Source organism: Seriola lalandi, unplaced genomic scaffold (genome assembly GCF_002814215.2).
Source record: "Seriola lalandi dorsalis isolate HSWRI2012SDOR001 ecotype SW California unplaced genomic scaffold, Sedor1 jcf7180002054997, whole genome shotgun sequence".
In the NCBI taxonomy this organism is placed as follows: domain Eukaryota; kingdom Metazoa; phylum Chordata; class Actinopteri; order Carangiformes; family Carangidae; genus Seriola; species Seriola lalandi.
The window spans coordinates 1,062,524-1,079,737 of NW_019525546.1; the positions used below are offsets into that span (position 1 = coordinate 1,062,524).

A 17,214-nucleotide genomic window follows, 5' to 3' on the forward strand; every position below is an offset into this window, starting at 1 on the left:
GAAAAATACACATCTGCAAGGTGTATCACAATCATATTTATGCATGTCTGTTCCACACCATATGAGTATACTCTATATATTACATACACACATGCCTGTACAGGCAACCTGCTTCAGTGTTTTTAAACAGTAAATGATTTAAGTTCTGTCAGCAAATAACAGAAGACCCGCTTACCTGGGGAGAAAGACAGATGTTTCTTTAGTTCACTGTTAAATTTTCCTGTCTGCTTCCTCTTGGAACTACTGCAAACCTACTGCAAAAAACCCCCAAAAAGACAGTAAATTTAGTTGATCTGAACCTCCATAACAAAATTAGCCTGCCTTCTCTGTAATATTTTTTTTGATCTTACACTGCCGGAAGACCTCGTCATGCTGTTTTTGCTGACATTCCTGTTCACATGAGTGGGAAGCCGTGCAAAAACTCAGTTAACAGGGTTCCTCTAGCTTAACTCAAATAAGGTGTTATCAATATAATGTCAATAATGCCAGGTTTTTCCGAGACTGCAAGCCACATTAAAGGGGCCACCAGAGAACTTGTAGGAATGGCATTAAACTGAAGTTGAACAACAGTTTGGGTCTTTGCCTTCCAGTGGATGCGAGCTCGTTGGACATCAGACCCTTGCTATGCCTTTTATGGTGTGGATGGCTCCGACTGCTCCTTCCTCATCTACCTGAGCGAAGTTGAGTGGTTCTGCCCCCCACTGGCCTGGAGGAACCAGACTGTTACACCCACCTTGAAGCCTCTACCCAAGAGACAGGTAACCCACCATTTCAATTCAATTGGATTCCACAGCAACACCGTTAGCTCAATTAAAAAAAAAACATAACAGCAGAGCACAGGTTAAACAAAATCCCACTACTGCAGAGACATTTGTCCAATACCTAGGAAGCTGCTACTGTTCTGTGGTGGGAAGCCAATAAGGGAACTTGCTCTTGTCGCTGCAGTACAGACTCTTGCTGTTTTTTTTCAGACCTGTTCAATGTGAGGAGGAGGTCTGGGGGAAAAGTATCAAACTCTCCCAAGTTAAACTCTTTGCAGGCATGTGAAACAAACGGAGACAACTTAGAACATAGAAAAATTATGACATGACCAAATTAGGAAGAAAGTGGGTGAAATGATGACTCCTGCCATAGACTCTATTATTTTCAAAGTCCAAGGGATTCACTGGTACGTTTTGTTGATCAGTTGCTTCTAGAAGAATCTGAAGACCCTACTGTACATCATCTGTCACTGGGTGCTGCCTGTCACTCCCAGTTTTCATTGCTGTTTGCGCTCCTGCGTCATTTGATTTTTATTTTCAGCAAAAACACATTCGCCTCTGTCCCCTCCTCCCTCTTTCTCCCCTGAGTAATGTACAGCAGCCCCCGATGTGTGTTCGGTCTGCAGCTCTACCTTCTGCTTTAATTGCCAGCCTGTATTCAATGAGTCTAATCCCAAGGCATCCCTGGGGTACTCTGCATTTTGCTGTGCCATACACAAGTTGCTCCATAGAGCAATAATTCACCTGCATTATGAGAGTACAGTACAGCTCTGCATACTGATTTTGCCTTTGAGAGAATTTCACTATCTTTTATATTGGATGTGTTTGAGAGAGACAGACAGTTTGTGTTTGAGTGTTGCAGTTTCTCTTGTGTATATTTTTAAGTCCTCTGTGCTCCTCCAATACAGTTACTCCATTGATTAATACTTGCATAATGGTATTGCGCTGTGATGCAGTGATTACAGTGGGCAGAGGAGGGGATGTAAAATGAGAAGTGACTTATGAGGATGATCCAGGAATCCCACAGGCAACCCGTCTGAGAGGCCTTGCCTCAGGGCACCAGCAGATAACAAGATATAACAGGCTCTCTGTGCTCTATATAGTCTACCACCTCTAATAAAAATAGTTCCACTTGTACAAAACAGCCTAACAATGTCTATTTTGTAGAAGTTTCTCAGTATGCCTGCCCTTCTGCTTCAGGGCAAGTTAACACCAGTGAATTCTTGAGGAGCTTCTGTCGCAGAACCTGTGCTTAAGTTCTACATAAAGAAATCATAAGCCCTCCATACCTATGATCCTTTCCATTGATTTTTATTGCTCCTGTCATCCAGGCTGTTTTCCAGTCTGACATCGGGACTCTGCTGGAGCAGGTGGGCACCGGGAAGGAATCACTGAGCTTCATGAAGAGACGCATACGCAGGCTGGCAGCGCAGTGGGCCTCTGCTGCTAGACGGCTGGATGACAAGCTCCGCCACCTCTGGAGAGAGCAAAAAAGGGTGAATATGAGGCATTTCCACAAACAAATATGCATCTGCACACACTGGAGGATGAAAGTTCAGGACGAGTGAACAAGTTTGTGTCGTGGTTTCATCTTTTCAAAGGGCTGTGGTTAACATACTGCAGAGGATGAGCCAGTAAAAAGCACTTTTCTTAGTTTCAACAGATTTTCTTTCTTATTTTTCTGTAAGCCTGGAAACATATTCTTTATCTCCCAATTTGATGTAAATCCATCTGTTTAGTCATTAAAGAAAAAAAACAACTCTTAGCACAGGATTTTTTTGGATCAAACGGTTCTACACAAGCTAGACAGTCCTTTATTGCCCACATGCCAGGCTACTAAGTTTCCAAGAACAGCTGTCAAAATTTGCTCGACTAACATTTTCTTCTTTTATCTTCAGCTTCTCTGTGTGAATCACAGTATGTTGAGTTACCAACATAAGTAGATAATGATGGAGAGTAGCTCCTTGCAGGCCTCAGTTGGCTTTAGTGCACTTTCACTGCTGACATTTACATGGACATTATCACAAAGTGTTAAAGACTGCTGGCTGCTGGAGCAGATGTCTGATGAAATGTCAATGACATTAGATCCCTCCTGGTGTATATATTAAATAGCTTCACAATATATTCCTTATATGTAAGTAATTAAGCCAGAAAAGTGTTTTCTTTTTTTCTTCACAAAACATTTTTATCCTTGTAGTGGCCAATTTGGATTCCATATTAGGAAATACACAGTAAATGTTCAATATCTATCATTAATTATTTTATAGTCCTACATTGTGCAGAACACCCACAGCAAAGTGCCAACCCTGTGTTCCAAACTACTACACTTTCATTCTTTGATTGCAGTTATTTTTGCCTTTTTTGTGGCTGTTTTCATGTGTTAATGACATAGTGAATTGTATGGTGTTGAAATGTTCTTCTCTTGCTGCCTCTGACATGTCTTCTTTGCCTTAGGCTGCTCAGTGTTTTTTGGTCCAGAACACAGTGGTAAAAATAACCACGTGTTAAGCTCTACAAGTGATGGTTGACACAGTCAGTAATTCAACCAATCATTCAACTCACTTTGTTTCTGATCTCCAGAAAATAGGTAACTCCAGACATAAAAACCCTCATCAACATCACCTGAATCATTATCTATTGTGTATCACAATCCCTATTTCTTATTCTAACCATAACCTTGAAGCCAAGCCTTAACATTTTGGCTCTAGTTAAGATATGGGTGGCTGCTTTTTAAATAAGATGGAGCCACTGGATGGATTTAGCAAAAAGACCGTTAAAAGGTAGTCTAGTCTTCTGGTAACAAAGGTATGGTCAAGAGTTTCTGAATCTGCCTGCAAGATGAAGTTATGGTTTTTTGAGATATTTCTGGGATAATAGTTTGGTGATGTGGCTAAAGTGTGAATGAAAATTTAGGTCAGCATCTATTGTAACTCTGAGGTTTTTGACTTGGTAAGTGATGGTAAAGGACGATTGATCAGACAGACAGAGATGGATCTCCTTGAAACAGCAAATGTAATGTGTTAATGTTCGTCTTTAACGAATGATGAAAACCTTCAGTATTTAGCAAGCAGGAAACAGTGGTAAACATATCACCTGCAACGTGGCACAAAATGGAAACGGATCAAGTGGAGAGATGGATGATTGGATTTGACTCATAGCATCAGCAAGCTCACTGGGGTCCACCATGGAGAAATGTTTGAGGGTGATTTTGCCCAAAGTCATAAAACCAAAGTCCGAATCACACTGATTATGGAGAATATTGTCCCTGATAAGAATGTTTTTAATTGAAAAAAATCTCCAAAATCATTACATTTAATTGTGGAAAAGAAGTCCCTGGCAGTAACAGTAATGTGTTGAATTAGATCAAATTAATAAATTAGGTTCATGAACTGAGCTGTATTCATGGAAGCAGAGCTGTCAACATGAATATTTAAGTTGCCACTTATAACAACCTTATTGTAATCTGAGCAAGTTTTAGATAATAGATCTGCAAACACAGAAATTCACAGTCATACCTTTTGGACCGGTACACAGATAAAACTGGCACATCACCTTCAATAATCAAGGCAAGGTATTCAGAGCTGTGTACATCACCAAGTGAAATTTGGCGACAAATGAGGCAATTTGAGAAAATGACAGCAACAGCAAAACTCCATCTATCCTGCCTCGCTGTGTGAAAAAAAAAGTGTAAATGGGTGTTGAAGCTTCAGCAAGAGTAAATGCATTAGCTGCATCCAGCCATGTTTCAGTAATGAAAAGGATATCCAATTTATTATCATCTGTGAATCTTGGCCATAAATTTCTTATTGGTGTGCATAGGTGTGCAAAATGGTAGAACATTAGTAAGTTTAAGTAGGTTAAGATTAGGTTACAGAGGTGGCTACAGTTTGCAGCACAAGCTTTCTTTAATTGAATGTTAGAGATAGTTACAGGTACAGTATATCAGTTGGTAATAAATTTACCTGAGGGCATAAAAGTAGGATGGCTACATACAGCAGTGGAATTAACAGCAGATAAAGTATGTCCCTCAGTTATTTTCTGACAGTAGAAAGCGTATGTGTTAGGTGAGCATAGGATGATGTTTTTAAGAATTTGAAATCTGTGCATGCTTGGATGGAGGCTTCAAATAGTTATCTACAGGGAGGTTAAAATGATCAATATATTCAATATTGTGTTTGCCTTACATAGACAATATCCATGTACGCAGCCGGCACTGCAACCATAAACAGCAATGAGGCCAGCAAAAAGGATTTGGCCATCAAAACAGTCATGGAGGGCAGTGGAAAGATAAACAAACTCAGCCTTCAGAGCTCCGATTGTATCATCAACAACCAGCCTTTTAGCACTAGGCTGCTTTGAAAGGATTGATGGTACCCTTTCTGTCAAATCTTAGACCTTTGCACCCACAAAACAATATGTTTGCACCAGTTTTAATTAACCTTTCTTATTAGTCACCAGTGATCAACAATAGACAAATAAACTCCAATTGCCAGAATTTTGATGAATAATGCTTTTAGTGCAGTTCTCTACCTCATCCAATCTACACATGCTTAAATATAAGGTTCCTTATCACCACCTGGCATATGGGATCATTTATGCTGACAAGCAAGCTGTATGACTAACACTGTAAAAATCTTGGCGCGCTCACAATAACAACCTCACAGCATCACTATAAGTGACTCAGTATACTGCTATTTTTATTCCCACATAATAGGTAGCAGTAAATGGGGGCATATAGTGTTTTGAGAGATAGAGAGACTTTCAAATCTGTTGAACATGTGAAATATCTGTGCAGTATTATCCAGAGCACTAGTCATATTTCTTTTCATCGCCATTGATTTTTATACGTGAAGTTCAGTTTACTCGTGATAAGGAGCGCCATTCAGCCTGTGAAATCAGTTGTATAATGTTTTCTGTGACTCTAGAGGAGCTTCCCAAGGTCTGAAAAAAATATGACTGTGTTACAAACTAGAGGTGTGGGGTTTGACAGAAGTGGGCATTTAGTAGGCATGGTCTGTCTAATGAAAGACACTATCCTGTCTCTTGTGAGTCCCTCAACATTATGGAAGTGTAACACAAAATCACTGGAGTACCCCTTTAAATCATTAGCAAAATGATAACAAGATACTTGACCTCACAATATTATTTTTTTTCTTCTCTTTACATCTTACAGCATATTATGTTTATCTCCTTCTTTTTAGCATTAATTCTGATGTCAGCACCGTATTCAGAACATACATACATATTCATCACCTGTTAAAGATCAGGGCTGCTCTGGAAAAAATATACAGTAGCCAAATCATTTGCATACAATTAATTATAAAAACAAAATAAACCCAACATTCTGGCACATTTCAAGTTTCTTTTGCCTGATGCTATATTCATTTCTGACCCTTTTTCGACACATTTGCATGCATGCTGTATGCAGGACTTTATGTGGGTTTGCGTCTCACAGTGATGTGGGGTCGGGATGCATGGCTGATCATTGTACTATAGATCTAGTTTTACCCAGAACATGTACACTGCTCTTCACAATTCTTCAGTAGCTGAAAAGCATAAATGAAACATGAGATATGGAAGAAATGAATTTGCTCAATTTTGCTCTCTGTAAACAAGTCGACAGCACCCTTGCATTCTGCAGTGTGTGTGTGTGTGTGTGTGTGTGTGTGTGTGTGTGTGTGTGTTTTTTTTTTTTTTTTGATCAGTTTCTTTCATCGGCCAGTTTTCACTTGGATAAATCAAAGCCCGTTCTGTTAATAAAATTGCACTCTTCCCAAATGCCCCACTGGGGAGAGGACTTTGTTTATTGTAATGGTTTGTTTGACAGTAATGGTTACTGTCCATTAACCAGACCCTGCAGGCTTGGATTCCATTGCTGAAACTCTGAGTGCTTTTGAGAAACAGAAATGGACTGATTTGTAGAGAAGACAGATGTTTTATGGATCATCTCTGGCCAACCTGTCCATTTTTTCTGATCCCTTTACTGTTTTCTGTTCTTAGCGTGTGCTTCACTTCTAGTGTTTGCGTGAACAACTTATTTTCGGTCAGACAGCAGCGTGCTACACAATACAAGGGTCACAGACGTCGAACAAAAACCTACATCAGCTTTCCTGCTAAAATTTTCGTTCTTGCACACATGAACACAAATCTTGTCCTTCCTGCATCTTAGCTTGTTGAATGAGCGACCAAACAAACATTCACTGGGGAAGAGTGCTCTGCTAACGTCAGTTTGCAGACTACATAGCTAATTAGCTGCTCATTTGCGGCACATTAAACATCATGTTAATGCTGCAAATGTCACTTTGTTCCATTTAGATGCTGTTGTGGCTCTTACTCTTCAATACCAGTGCTAACACCTGCTGCTAATAACAACACACTGTCTGCCTGTGGGCAGACTACTCTTATTCAACTGCTGGTGCTGGTGTTGTGTCAAAGACTATTTCCATGTCAGAATGTGTTTCCCTTACTTAAACCTGAACTAAGCCTTATCCCTAACCCCAACCAGTCATCCTCTGAGATGCTTAACGTGACCCTAAACCCAAGTAGTTATTTCTGCAAGGGCATAGGTTTAGTTTTATCTTTGGTAGGGACAGTTTTTGCCAGATGGCCAAAATAATTATGTGAACTTGTTCTCTATCTCTTTATTCGTATGCACACGTATGGGCACATGCATCCACGCATAGTAGCTCTGTATTCGTTTCATGACAGAGATCCAGTGATGCTCAAACCAATCTTAAAATTATACATTTTTCAAAAACTTATTCTTTTATTCTTTTTTATTATTACTTAAGGCAATATCTTTCACTGGGTCATCAGAGCTCACCTGAGAGCCTGCAGCTCACTGTCTGTGTGTCTGTGTTGGTCAGGCTGCTGCTCACAGAATTTTCAGAATAAAATTATGTCAAACAAATCAGTTGGGCAAGCTGTTACTTATTTACTTTATGAATAATCCTTATGTCATAATGACCCACATGTAGTAAGAACTGTGCACGTTTGGATTGATTACAGATTCTTGTTAGCTGAGCTCAGCTGTTACTTACGCTTCAGTTCTTCTTTAAAAAGGACCTGATTTCCTACTTTGATTCGGCAGGCACTTTTGGCTCACAAATAAGCAAACACAAATATATAATATCAATTGATGTTCATTTTGTCTGGTGAAGATGTTTTAAATTCGGTGACATTTGAAACCTTCGCACTATAAATACTCACAGTTTCAGATTCACCATCAACTCATCACAAGCTCCACCACTGCTGGGCTGCTGCTGGTCAACAGTGTGTAATCATAGAATGTAGTGTGTAATGCAGTTTGAAGTTGCCTGATCATAGCCAAGTATACCCCATATCCCAGTCTTTCACTCTTTATCATAATAACTAACATTTTGCAGAAAAAACACAAACCTAGCAGCTCATAGTTGCTACACAGAGGGGAGTTAAAAGATTTTTTGAGATGGGTAAAAGTATTGGAAGGGACAATTCATCAACATTGAATGACACATCCAGTCATTCAAAAATGAACGACTGGATCTTTTCTACTGGTATTTTTCTGATTTCTTTACGTATCAAGTCTACACTTAGGTTAGGTTCTGCCTTCAGGAAATACTGTAGTCATATGCCTGCACTCTACAGCACAACATGGCAAAACTTGTTTTTTATATGTCTTCTGCCAGCCATGTCAATGAAAGTAGTACAACCCTATATCGTATTACAAGCTCACTTGAGTACAGTGTGATAAAGTTTAGCCTGTCTTAAGCAGTGCAGGTGGTGACTGACTGACACGTTTTGCCCTCAGGGCATACCAAAGCTGTGTGCACTTGGTGCTGAGATCGTTTAGTACTACAAACCTGTAAACTCCAATCAACTCGCCTCCTGCTTACACCAGCTCTTGTACAGACTTGCTGCTGTAGCCACTTCCCGTACACTGAACAGTGCCTGAGAGACCGCTTGGGAGCTCTATGTAGCTGACAGCTTAATATAGGATAATGATTTTTTTTTTTCTTCCACTTGATACAAACAGATCATATTAATTACACTTGTGGCCTGAAAGGGGCGCAACACCTAACACTTGAAAACTCAAAATACTAATTTTAAGGTTCACAACAACTGGACCTATATAAAATAACACTTGAACCTTCCGGAACTAATACACTAGTTGAACAGGGAACTTCAACACAGCTCAGCGCTCAGCCTCCCAGCTGCTGTCAATCAAACACAGACAGCGACACGCCCTCACGGATACTGAGAGCAAATGGTGCAGGTCTAATATTTTTTACTGCAAAAAGGGATGATTAAATATGATTTCACTTGGACTTCCACTTGGACACAGTCTTCATCACTAACGGTACAAGTTTTGAGGCATGTATTTTTCCTACTTCAATAAAATGACTTTATAATGATTATCATTATGTTGTTTTTCTTTACTTTGTTCCTTAACAATGTGTGTGCGCATCAAACGAAGTGATGTCCAAATACAAAACTTTTTAAAATTAGATTAATGAAGCCTTCCTCTTCTCTAACATTAAGGCGATTTCTGTGTTGTTGGTTAGTGATGAATTAGTGGTGAATTGGTAAATTCAGCGTAATGTCAAGACTAAAAGAGTATGTCATTTTACAAGACAATCCCAACAACATCCAAGTTGCATGTAAATAGCTTATTATTAACTTTACAAAAAATTGGTATCAGTACCAAAACTTAAAAATTGGTATTAAGACATTTATTATGATAATATTTAAATCTAAAACTCACCCATGTGAAAACAAATTTAGTCCAGTCAGTGAAATATGGGAAGAGTTTATATGCTAATATGAGTTGACGCCTCTCAAAACCTCATTAACATCTTTTTAAACGAGTGGCTGCCTCAGGGTCTGTTAGGCTCCTCAAAGATATTCAGAAATTGATTTTGGAAGATAGTAGGAGTCGAAGCAAAGCCTCACAACTAATATGTCTTTTCAAGCAGGTGTAGGAAGGGGTTCATGTTGATGGCCAAGTGAAGAAGTGTCAGTTATGACTCGCTAAACAAACTGGTGAATAAATGTGTGGTCTAGTAGATAAATAAAAGTATTTTCATGACAAAAGTAATTGAGAAAAAAATTAAATGCTGCCATCTGTTGAAAAATCTAATTTCATTATGTATTTAACAGTCTAGAAATTCCATCCTTCCCCATCAGCAATTACAGTGCTTGTGTATCGTTCTGCATATCAATTAGCCCTCAGCAGGTCAATTTTCATTTCAACTCAATGCACAGCCGATTGTATTTCTTGAGAGTTGTGTTGGTGTGAATATGCTGTCACTTGCTTCCTCGCTTTCATTAGATACTCAATTATATTTAAAATTTGACATCACTGATCCATACCAAATATCTGAATTTATTCATATGTGAATCTTTTGAAGCGTTTGTGAAAATCACTCTCACAAAATGTCAATTATTCACCATGTAGGACTGGAGATTGAATACAAAAATCCAAAATGTATGAAAATAATGGCCTGGTCTCTATAATAACAGTGCAGAGATGGGTTTAAAAAAAAAAAAAAAACCCTCTATACACTATAGTAATGAAACACTGTGTTGTAGCATGCACCTCTCTTCTCTTGACTTCCTCTTTTTCCTTCTAAATTCAGATTCTCGTCCATGTGGGCTTTTTGACTGAGGAGTCTGGAGATGTCTTCAGTCCCAAGGTGCTGAAGGGGGGTCCTTTGGGTGAGATGGTGCAATGGGCCGACATCCTCACAGTGCTCCATGTGCTCGGGCACAACCTCAAGATTTCATTTTCTCTCAAGGAACTGCACGGGTAAGTCAAAGTTTGACTTATTCCTCTCTGATCCTGTTATTTTCTCATATTGCTTTCAAGCTGGAGGCAGAACTGCTGCAGTCAGTGTACAATACGCAGCTCTTTGAGATGATATTCCTTCCATCCAAATTTAATGTGGGATTCCGTGGGGCATCTATGCAGGAATCATCTGTTGTTTTATGAAAATGCAAACCATAAAGCATTGTCTTTAGCTTTTTTTGTTGAATGAAAATGCTCTGTTGTTCTCTCTGGATGCTCTGCAAGTGATCAGCGGTCCAATTGGAGCGCTTTTTCCCACACACTGTTTTCGATCACCTTTGGCCACACACAGATAAGCTATCTCTCCTTCCTGCAGAGTGCCATTTCAGCCTGAGGGCTTGACAGCATCTCTACAGCTTGTGTACCTCCTTCCTGCTGCAGCTCACTGACACCAGAGTGATAACAGCCTTGTCGCTTGTCATCACGAACATAAGTCCTTATGCCAGCAGACACACACATATATACACAACGTGCCTTCCAGTCACACAGACGAGATGGTTTCATCTAAAAATATAAGTCTATTGATTGTCACACTGGCGAGGTGTGGTAAGAGTTCAGAAGGCAGACGGGTCCAGTTCTGCCTTGGACATTTTCTGGGCGCCGTGATCTTTCAGAACTGCTCCAGCTTCACGCTGGCTGGTCAGGAAAATGACTGTACAAGACGAGATTTGCTGTCGATTCCTTTCTGCCAGTGGGTGGTGTGAAGCCGGAGCAGACAGGCTGATGATAATGTGCGCTTGTTATTGAACACTGTATCCATTGCTGTGGGGAAGAGGTGAGGGCATTGATGAGTTAGAGCTGCCCTTTGATCTTAAATTTCAGGCTGTGAAGAAAAGCTGCTTTGATAAGAACAGACTGTGGAGATCAGTGAGGGTGGAAAGATGGCGCAGTGGGAATACTTCTGTTGACCGTGCTATTATTTACCCCACTAATTGGTGTCATGGTGTATTGAATCACTGCAGCCTGTCTCCTTTGGGTGCACCGTCAGAAATGTTTAGAAAATTGTAGAAGTTTTGACAAAGACTAAAAAAGAAATATCAGCCAAGGTTAGGGCTAACAACCGATAATATTCTACTGTGTGTGTGCGTGCGTGTGTGCGTGTGTGTGTGTGTTTATGCTACAGCAGAGAGAGACAGTTAAGATTTCACTGGTGTATATACATTTATATAAGTGTACAGTGGCGTTCCATTAGAGCTGATATTGGTGAAATGTTCAGCATTAGAGAAAATATAAGTAAAATATAAAATAAGCTAAGAGGATTCATAAGGCACTAACTATATTCCCTCTTTGCTTTGCAGCCACACAAGACACAACCCAGTGTACATATCCCATTCTTTTAAATGACCTTCGTAAATTGGCCATTTAATGGCAGATGCCGAACATCCATAAATCCCTTTTCTGTGACTATTAATGAATATAGAAAGGGAACATTTCTCTCCATCCCTTACTTTTACTCTCCCACATGCTATTAAATTGACAGATCGTTATGTGGGCTGTGCTCCCACAGATTCCCTCAGGCTTGTATCTATTTACATTTCCCACTCTTCACTTTCCCACCCAGGCTTTGGAAAGGAGCTTAATATCACTGGATGGCCTGCTGTGGTTCTGGTGTGGACAGGATTGTTGATATGTTTAGTGTTTTCTCCGATAGACAGATTAGCCACACTGGGAGCGTAGTTACAGTGGGAGTCCGACTGTTGGTTTGCATCACATAATTGGCTCTAATTGGCAGCACTCATGCTCTCTGGTGGCTTCTGTGAGTAGTCACTTTGGCTGCCATCTTCCCTGTGCAAATCAGTTACGCTCACACGTTGTGTTTTCACAGTAAGATTCTAGTTTACTTCTCCTGCAGACGTCTCTGGACAAAGGCGTTGGTGTCTTTTCTCTTTTCACACACTGCAAGATTTTCTCAAGGGATGCACGATCACACCTTCATGGGTAGTTGTGATTATTCTATTGATGTAATTGTAATTATTATACATTTGCAATTATTAATTTTTTCTATCAACCTGTTGCTCCTTCAACCCCAATCACCTGTGTAGCTGAAATTATACCGTAACTATGTAGTAGGTGAGGTTCCATCCAAATATAGCACAAATCTTAACTCAATTTTGACGAAATCTGCAAAAGAAAAAGAGAATTAATGCATGTTTCCATCCAATGCTGTCATTAGGAGTTGCTTTGTGAAGAGAAACAGCTGGTTCCAGCTCCATTTTATTATGAGCAAACCCAAAATTGCATAAAAACATGTGGCTGGAAACCCACCTAGTTATAAACTTCTTTTAGAAAATGTTTTGCGTAGAAGGCAGGGAAATTCAAACATAGCACTGTGCACAACAGATGGTTTAGCTGGCCATGTAAATCATCTAGATCAGTGGTCCCCAAACTAAGGCCCGCGGGCCGGATATGGCCCGCCCCCACATTTGGCCCGGCCCCCTGAACTATTATTATTTATTTCATTAATAGTGTTATTATTTATTTCCTGACTTTTTTTTCTGTGAAGAACCCGGAAAGGGTTATTTGGTTATGTGTGGCTTTCTGGAAAACAATAAATTTTTACGTTTAGGCACCCCTGCGATTGTCACACTTTTTCTGTTACAAACTGAACCCGGCCCCCCATCAGAGAAGGGAAAAGTTATGTGGCCCTCACAGGAAAAAGTTTGGGGACCCCTGATCTAGATTGTATCAGGGAACAGTGATACATGTCATTTTGATGAATTATGTCCTTACTCAACTTACTACTCCCTGGTAGTACAATAGAATTCATTGCAGTAGCATCAACTCTGCCATCCGGCCTAATATTGTTGGCTTCACATAGCTTTTAGCGTGGCTGTAGACTCACGTTACTCACCATCTAATCATAAGCTGTGAAAGTCAGAACACTACTCTGAGCGTCAGATGGATGTCCTAATGGCGCTATGAGTGCTGCAAAGTGACACAACTTTTAAGGCACATGGTTTAACTGTAGGTCTGATTCAACAATGGAAACTAATCAATATGTAATCTTTTGAAACAGTTTTAAAATTGTATTTCTTCACATAACTCCCATTAGTACATTTCACTTGATGGTACTCATTCTTTCCTTTGAAAAGGACCATTGTTGCTCTGCACATAATTCACTCTGTTTACAATCTTTCACTAAGAGCATTACGCATTAGCCGTTTCTCCAAACATTGTCTTGCTCTGTTGTAGTGTTGATATGAGAGGTGGTAGCAGTGTAGACACTGAGTCATGAAGAGAAAAGTAAAAGACAGGTCCATGTAGAAGCAGAGCGGTAGTGATAAAAGAACAAGAGAAGGAGTACAGTCTCTGTCTCTCATCTTTCCTTGATTTACTGTAAGTGAGGTGGAGACTATGACATCATTTCTGTCTGTAAGACCGGCACTTTTAGCGATCTGAGGGGAGGGGAGGGGAGGGTCCCACTGCAGTTTGCAGTGTGGCAAAGACAGCTGTCACTTCCGCTTTGGGATCTCCCCTCATCTCCTCCCAGAGCGACACGGGTAATTAGCCTGCGACAGAGCATGGCGTCTCAACACCTGAGGAGCAAAGAAACAGATGAGGGGGGTGGGGGGGTTAGGTAGCTGCAGCCTGTCACATACAGCAAGTTCTGTCAGCAGGGTGGAGGAGTATTGTACTTACTACTGTTATCATCCAGAAATAATCAGTAGAAACCAATATTTTTGATTTGCCTCACTCTCTCACAGGATGATTCCAACTCCACTCAAAATGTCTCTGTCAGTCTTTCTCTTTATGTCTGACGCTGTTATCATCTCACTGTTTTTACATACTCTCAGGCTCTCCCACTTTGCTGTTCCCTGGTTTGACGTGCAGGATGTGAGAGCTGCTTTGCCTAGATGCTTTGCCGATGGCGTTTCTATATGAATCATGTCTAGTGGGCTTTTGTGGTGCACTTGACAGAGCATATTAACACAGCCATCAGGTAATTTCCTCCTGTTTCTTGCTGCAAACATACAGAAGTGCCAGAATTGTGTGATCAGTAACCTTAAGAAATTATTTCAAAAATGTTTAATTGGGACTCAAATGTGTCTGTAATCTTCAAACCTAGCCTGAACAGTAGAAGTAATGACAGGCGTGTGCAGGCATGCTGAAGTGTAAAATAAGAAACTTGAAATCAAAGTGTTTTTTTTTCCTCGAAGCATCAACAAAGAGCCTTGTTATGCTGCCAGTGTCAGGTTGTGCCTCTCCATAAGTGCTGATGCACTCTCACCCTGCAGCCTTCTGATTGATGAGACTGTGTTTCTGTGCTTTAAGATGAAATGCAAAAACAGCAGCACTGTTAAAAATAGCCAGTGTGGGCCAATGCCGGGATTCGTCTTCAGTACAACAGAGTAGTATAGTAACTAATTTAGGTTAACACTGCAGTACGTTTGTGTTGCAATATGTTGATATTCCATAATTTTTATTACTAAAATACAACTAGCCAGTGCTTTTAAATATATAAACATACATAAATATGTCACCCTAAAGACTGTCGTTTAGAGATTTTTTTACAGAAAAATACGGAATTTTTTAAAGACCAAGAAAGATTTAAAGGAGCTTTATGTAAGTTTTCCTATTGCTAAATAGCCAATGCTCTGTTATTCTGTTCTGTTTACTTGCCAGTCTTGCCAAGAGCTTCAGCCCTTAATGAATTTACAGTACAAGAGGTTATATCTCAGCCCGTTTGGAGAAGTAGGACATTACCCGGTTCCCTGTGGTCGTTTTTGCCTGTGCTGTTAACAGTCAACTTGACCAGCCATAATATAACAAGCTGGAATTAGTTGACTTCACCTGCGTTTGTCAGACCGCCGCCTTGAATAATGGACAACAGTAATAATTGCTGATGAGTGGTTGGAAAGGTGAAGAGTTAAGAAAGCAGTCACATGATTTTTGTTTACCCTCCTTTCGAGAGAGAGAGAGAGAGAGAGAGAGATAGGATTTCTGCTATGACTATAAAGTACACATGTAGCTTCCACTTTCTCCTGTAATAACATGCAATCGTGAAAATTGTAAATTGAACATAATTTTTTTCCAGAATTGATGATCAGTCACAAACATTTGTATTTTGTTATCTGGATAACTTTCCTCCCAGACGAACATAGTGGCCAAATTTGTAACTAGCCTTGTCTCAAATAGGGTTGGCCTACAACACCAGCAGTCTGATGGTTTGTGAGGTTGGTCTGGGATGGTGTCAAATTCCCAGCCTGAAACATCCCTTCAGTCGGCCCCTGAATACACCTCCTGAGCAGCGCTACTTCTTCAGGACAAACGGGATGCTACAGTGACTCAGTATCAGAAAGTGACTAGATGGACCAACTGGGCCTGAGCTAGGTGGTTGACGATGTAGATATAACAAAACTTAACTAGACAGACATATTTAATGCCCATACACACCCGAAATTGTTAGATTTTCTGCAGCATAAGGACTCTGTTTACAAGAGTTTTAAGGAAATTAGTCCCTCTTGTGATGCTGACAGCTCCGAACGTACTTCCATGAAAATACACAAACAAGCTGATGATTTTTGCACTACAGTCCCTCTTAGTAAGTAAAAAAACAAAGTTAAAAATCAGATTTCTCCCCAGATGTTTGTATTATTGATGTTTTTCCCCGTGAACGCGAAAATATTTGCAGTGTTTTTTGTTTTTTTTTTAAAATAAAAACTGAAAATAATGAGCCCCAGTTACTTTTTATGCATACAAAGCTGTCCAACACAAAGGAGAGACTGTTTCTTATGTGCTGTGATAGCGCCATTTAAACATGAAATTGGAGCCAGATGCAACACAACAAAGTGGCACATCGGCTGTATCTGATCATGGCTGCGACAACATCTAAGGTTTCATCTCCTCTCGCTATCCTGCTGTCTCAAGTGATCGATTAGCATGCCAGACCCCGCTCCCTCTGCCAGGCCAGCTTTACACTCAGTGGCACATCAACTCTCCTCTCTGCCCATGCCATTCACTTCACACTATGAGCCCTCTCCCCAGCCTGCCTCCCTGCAGCCATCAGTAAACACCATGCCCCCAGCTTCAGCCCCTCACATGTACCGAGAAATCTGCCTCAGCCAATTACCTTTCCCGTTTGATATACTTTATGCGTCTTTCCTTTAAGAGGTAATTCAGCGCGAGTGTGGAGTCTCATGCGCTCATTTGTTTGTCTCATTCTCTCCCTTTCTTCAAACTGGTGAGTTGCCATGGTGCCAGTGGCCAGCTGTGAAAGAGAGAAATTGTGCCTGATGGTGGTTATCAAGACGTTTCAGGAAATTCATGCAAGTCTTGCACCTTTGTTCTTCTCTTTGCAGTCTTTCTTTTGTGAAATTTGTCTTCCACAACTTATTTGTCCTCTTTGAAGTCTGAGCAGGTTATTAAAGCACAGATCTTTTTTTTCTGTAGAACTCAGTTTGATGATATGTTTTCAAATATCTGATATTATTTTATTTTATTTTTTGAATAAAGTTTAATTTATCCTATTACACTTATTATGTGTGTAGCCAAAGCCAGATAGAGCTTACGCCTGTGTTGTCCAAAACCTATTAAAAACACATTTAGAAGCATAAAGTTGCGTTGGGTGACATATTCCTTCACTATGATGAACTCGGCCAGGATGATTTATCCTGAAACAACTCTCTA

The 17,214-nt window shown here is 40.2% G+C and overlaps 1 protein-coding gene across 1 annotated transcript in view; it reads left to right on the forward strand.

Moving 5' to 3' along the window:
- mgat5b (alpha-1,6-mannosylglycoprotein 6-beta-N-acetylglucosaminyltransferase B) overlaps nt 1-17,214 on the forward strand; it is a 55,191-nt gene that overhangs the window by 19,354 nt on the left and 18,623 nt on the right. Inside the window, exons 6-8 of the mRNA XM_087171421.1 lie at nt 591-758; nt 2,093-2,257; nt 10,379-10,548. Coding sequence (XP_087027547.1) covers nt 591-758; nt 2,093-2,257; nt 10,379-10,548 — 503 coding nt within the window. The remainder of the gene's footprint in view (nt 1-590; nt 759-2,092; nt 2,258-10,378; nt 10,549-17,214) is intronic.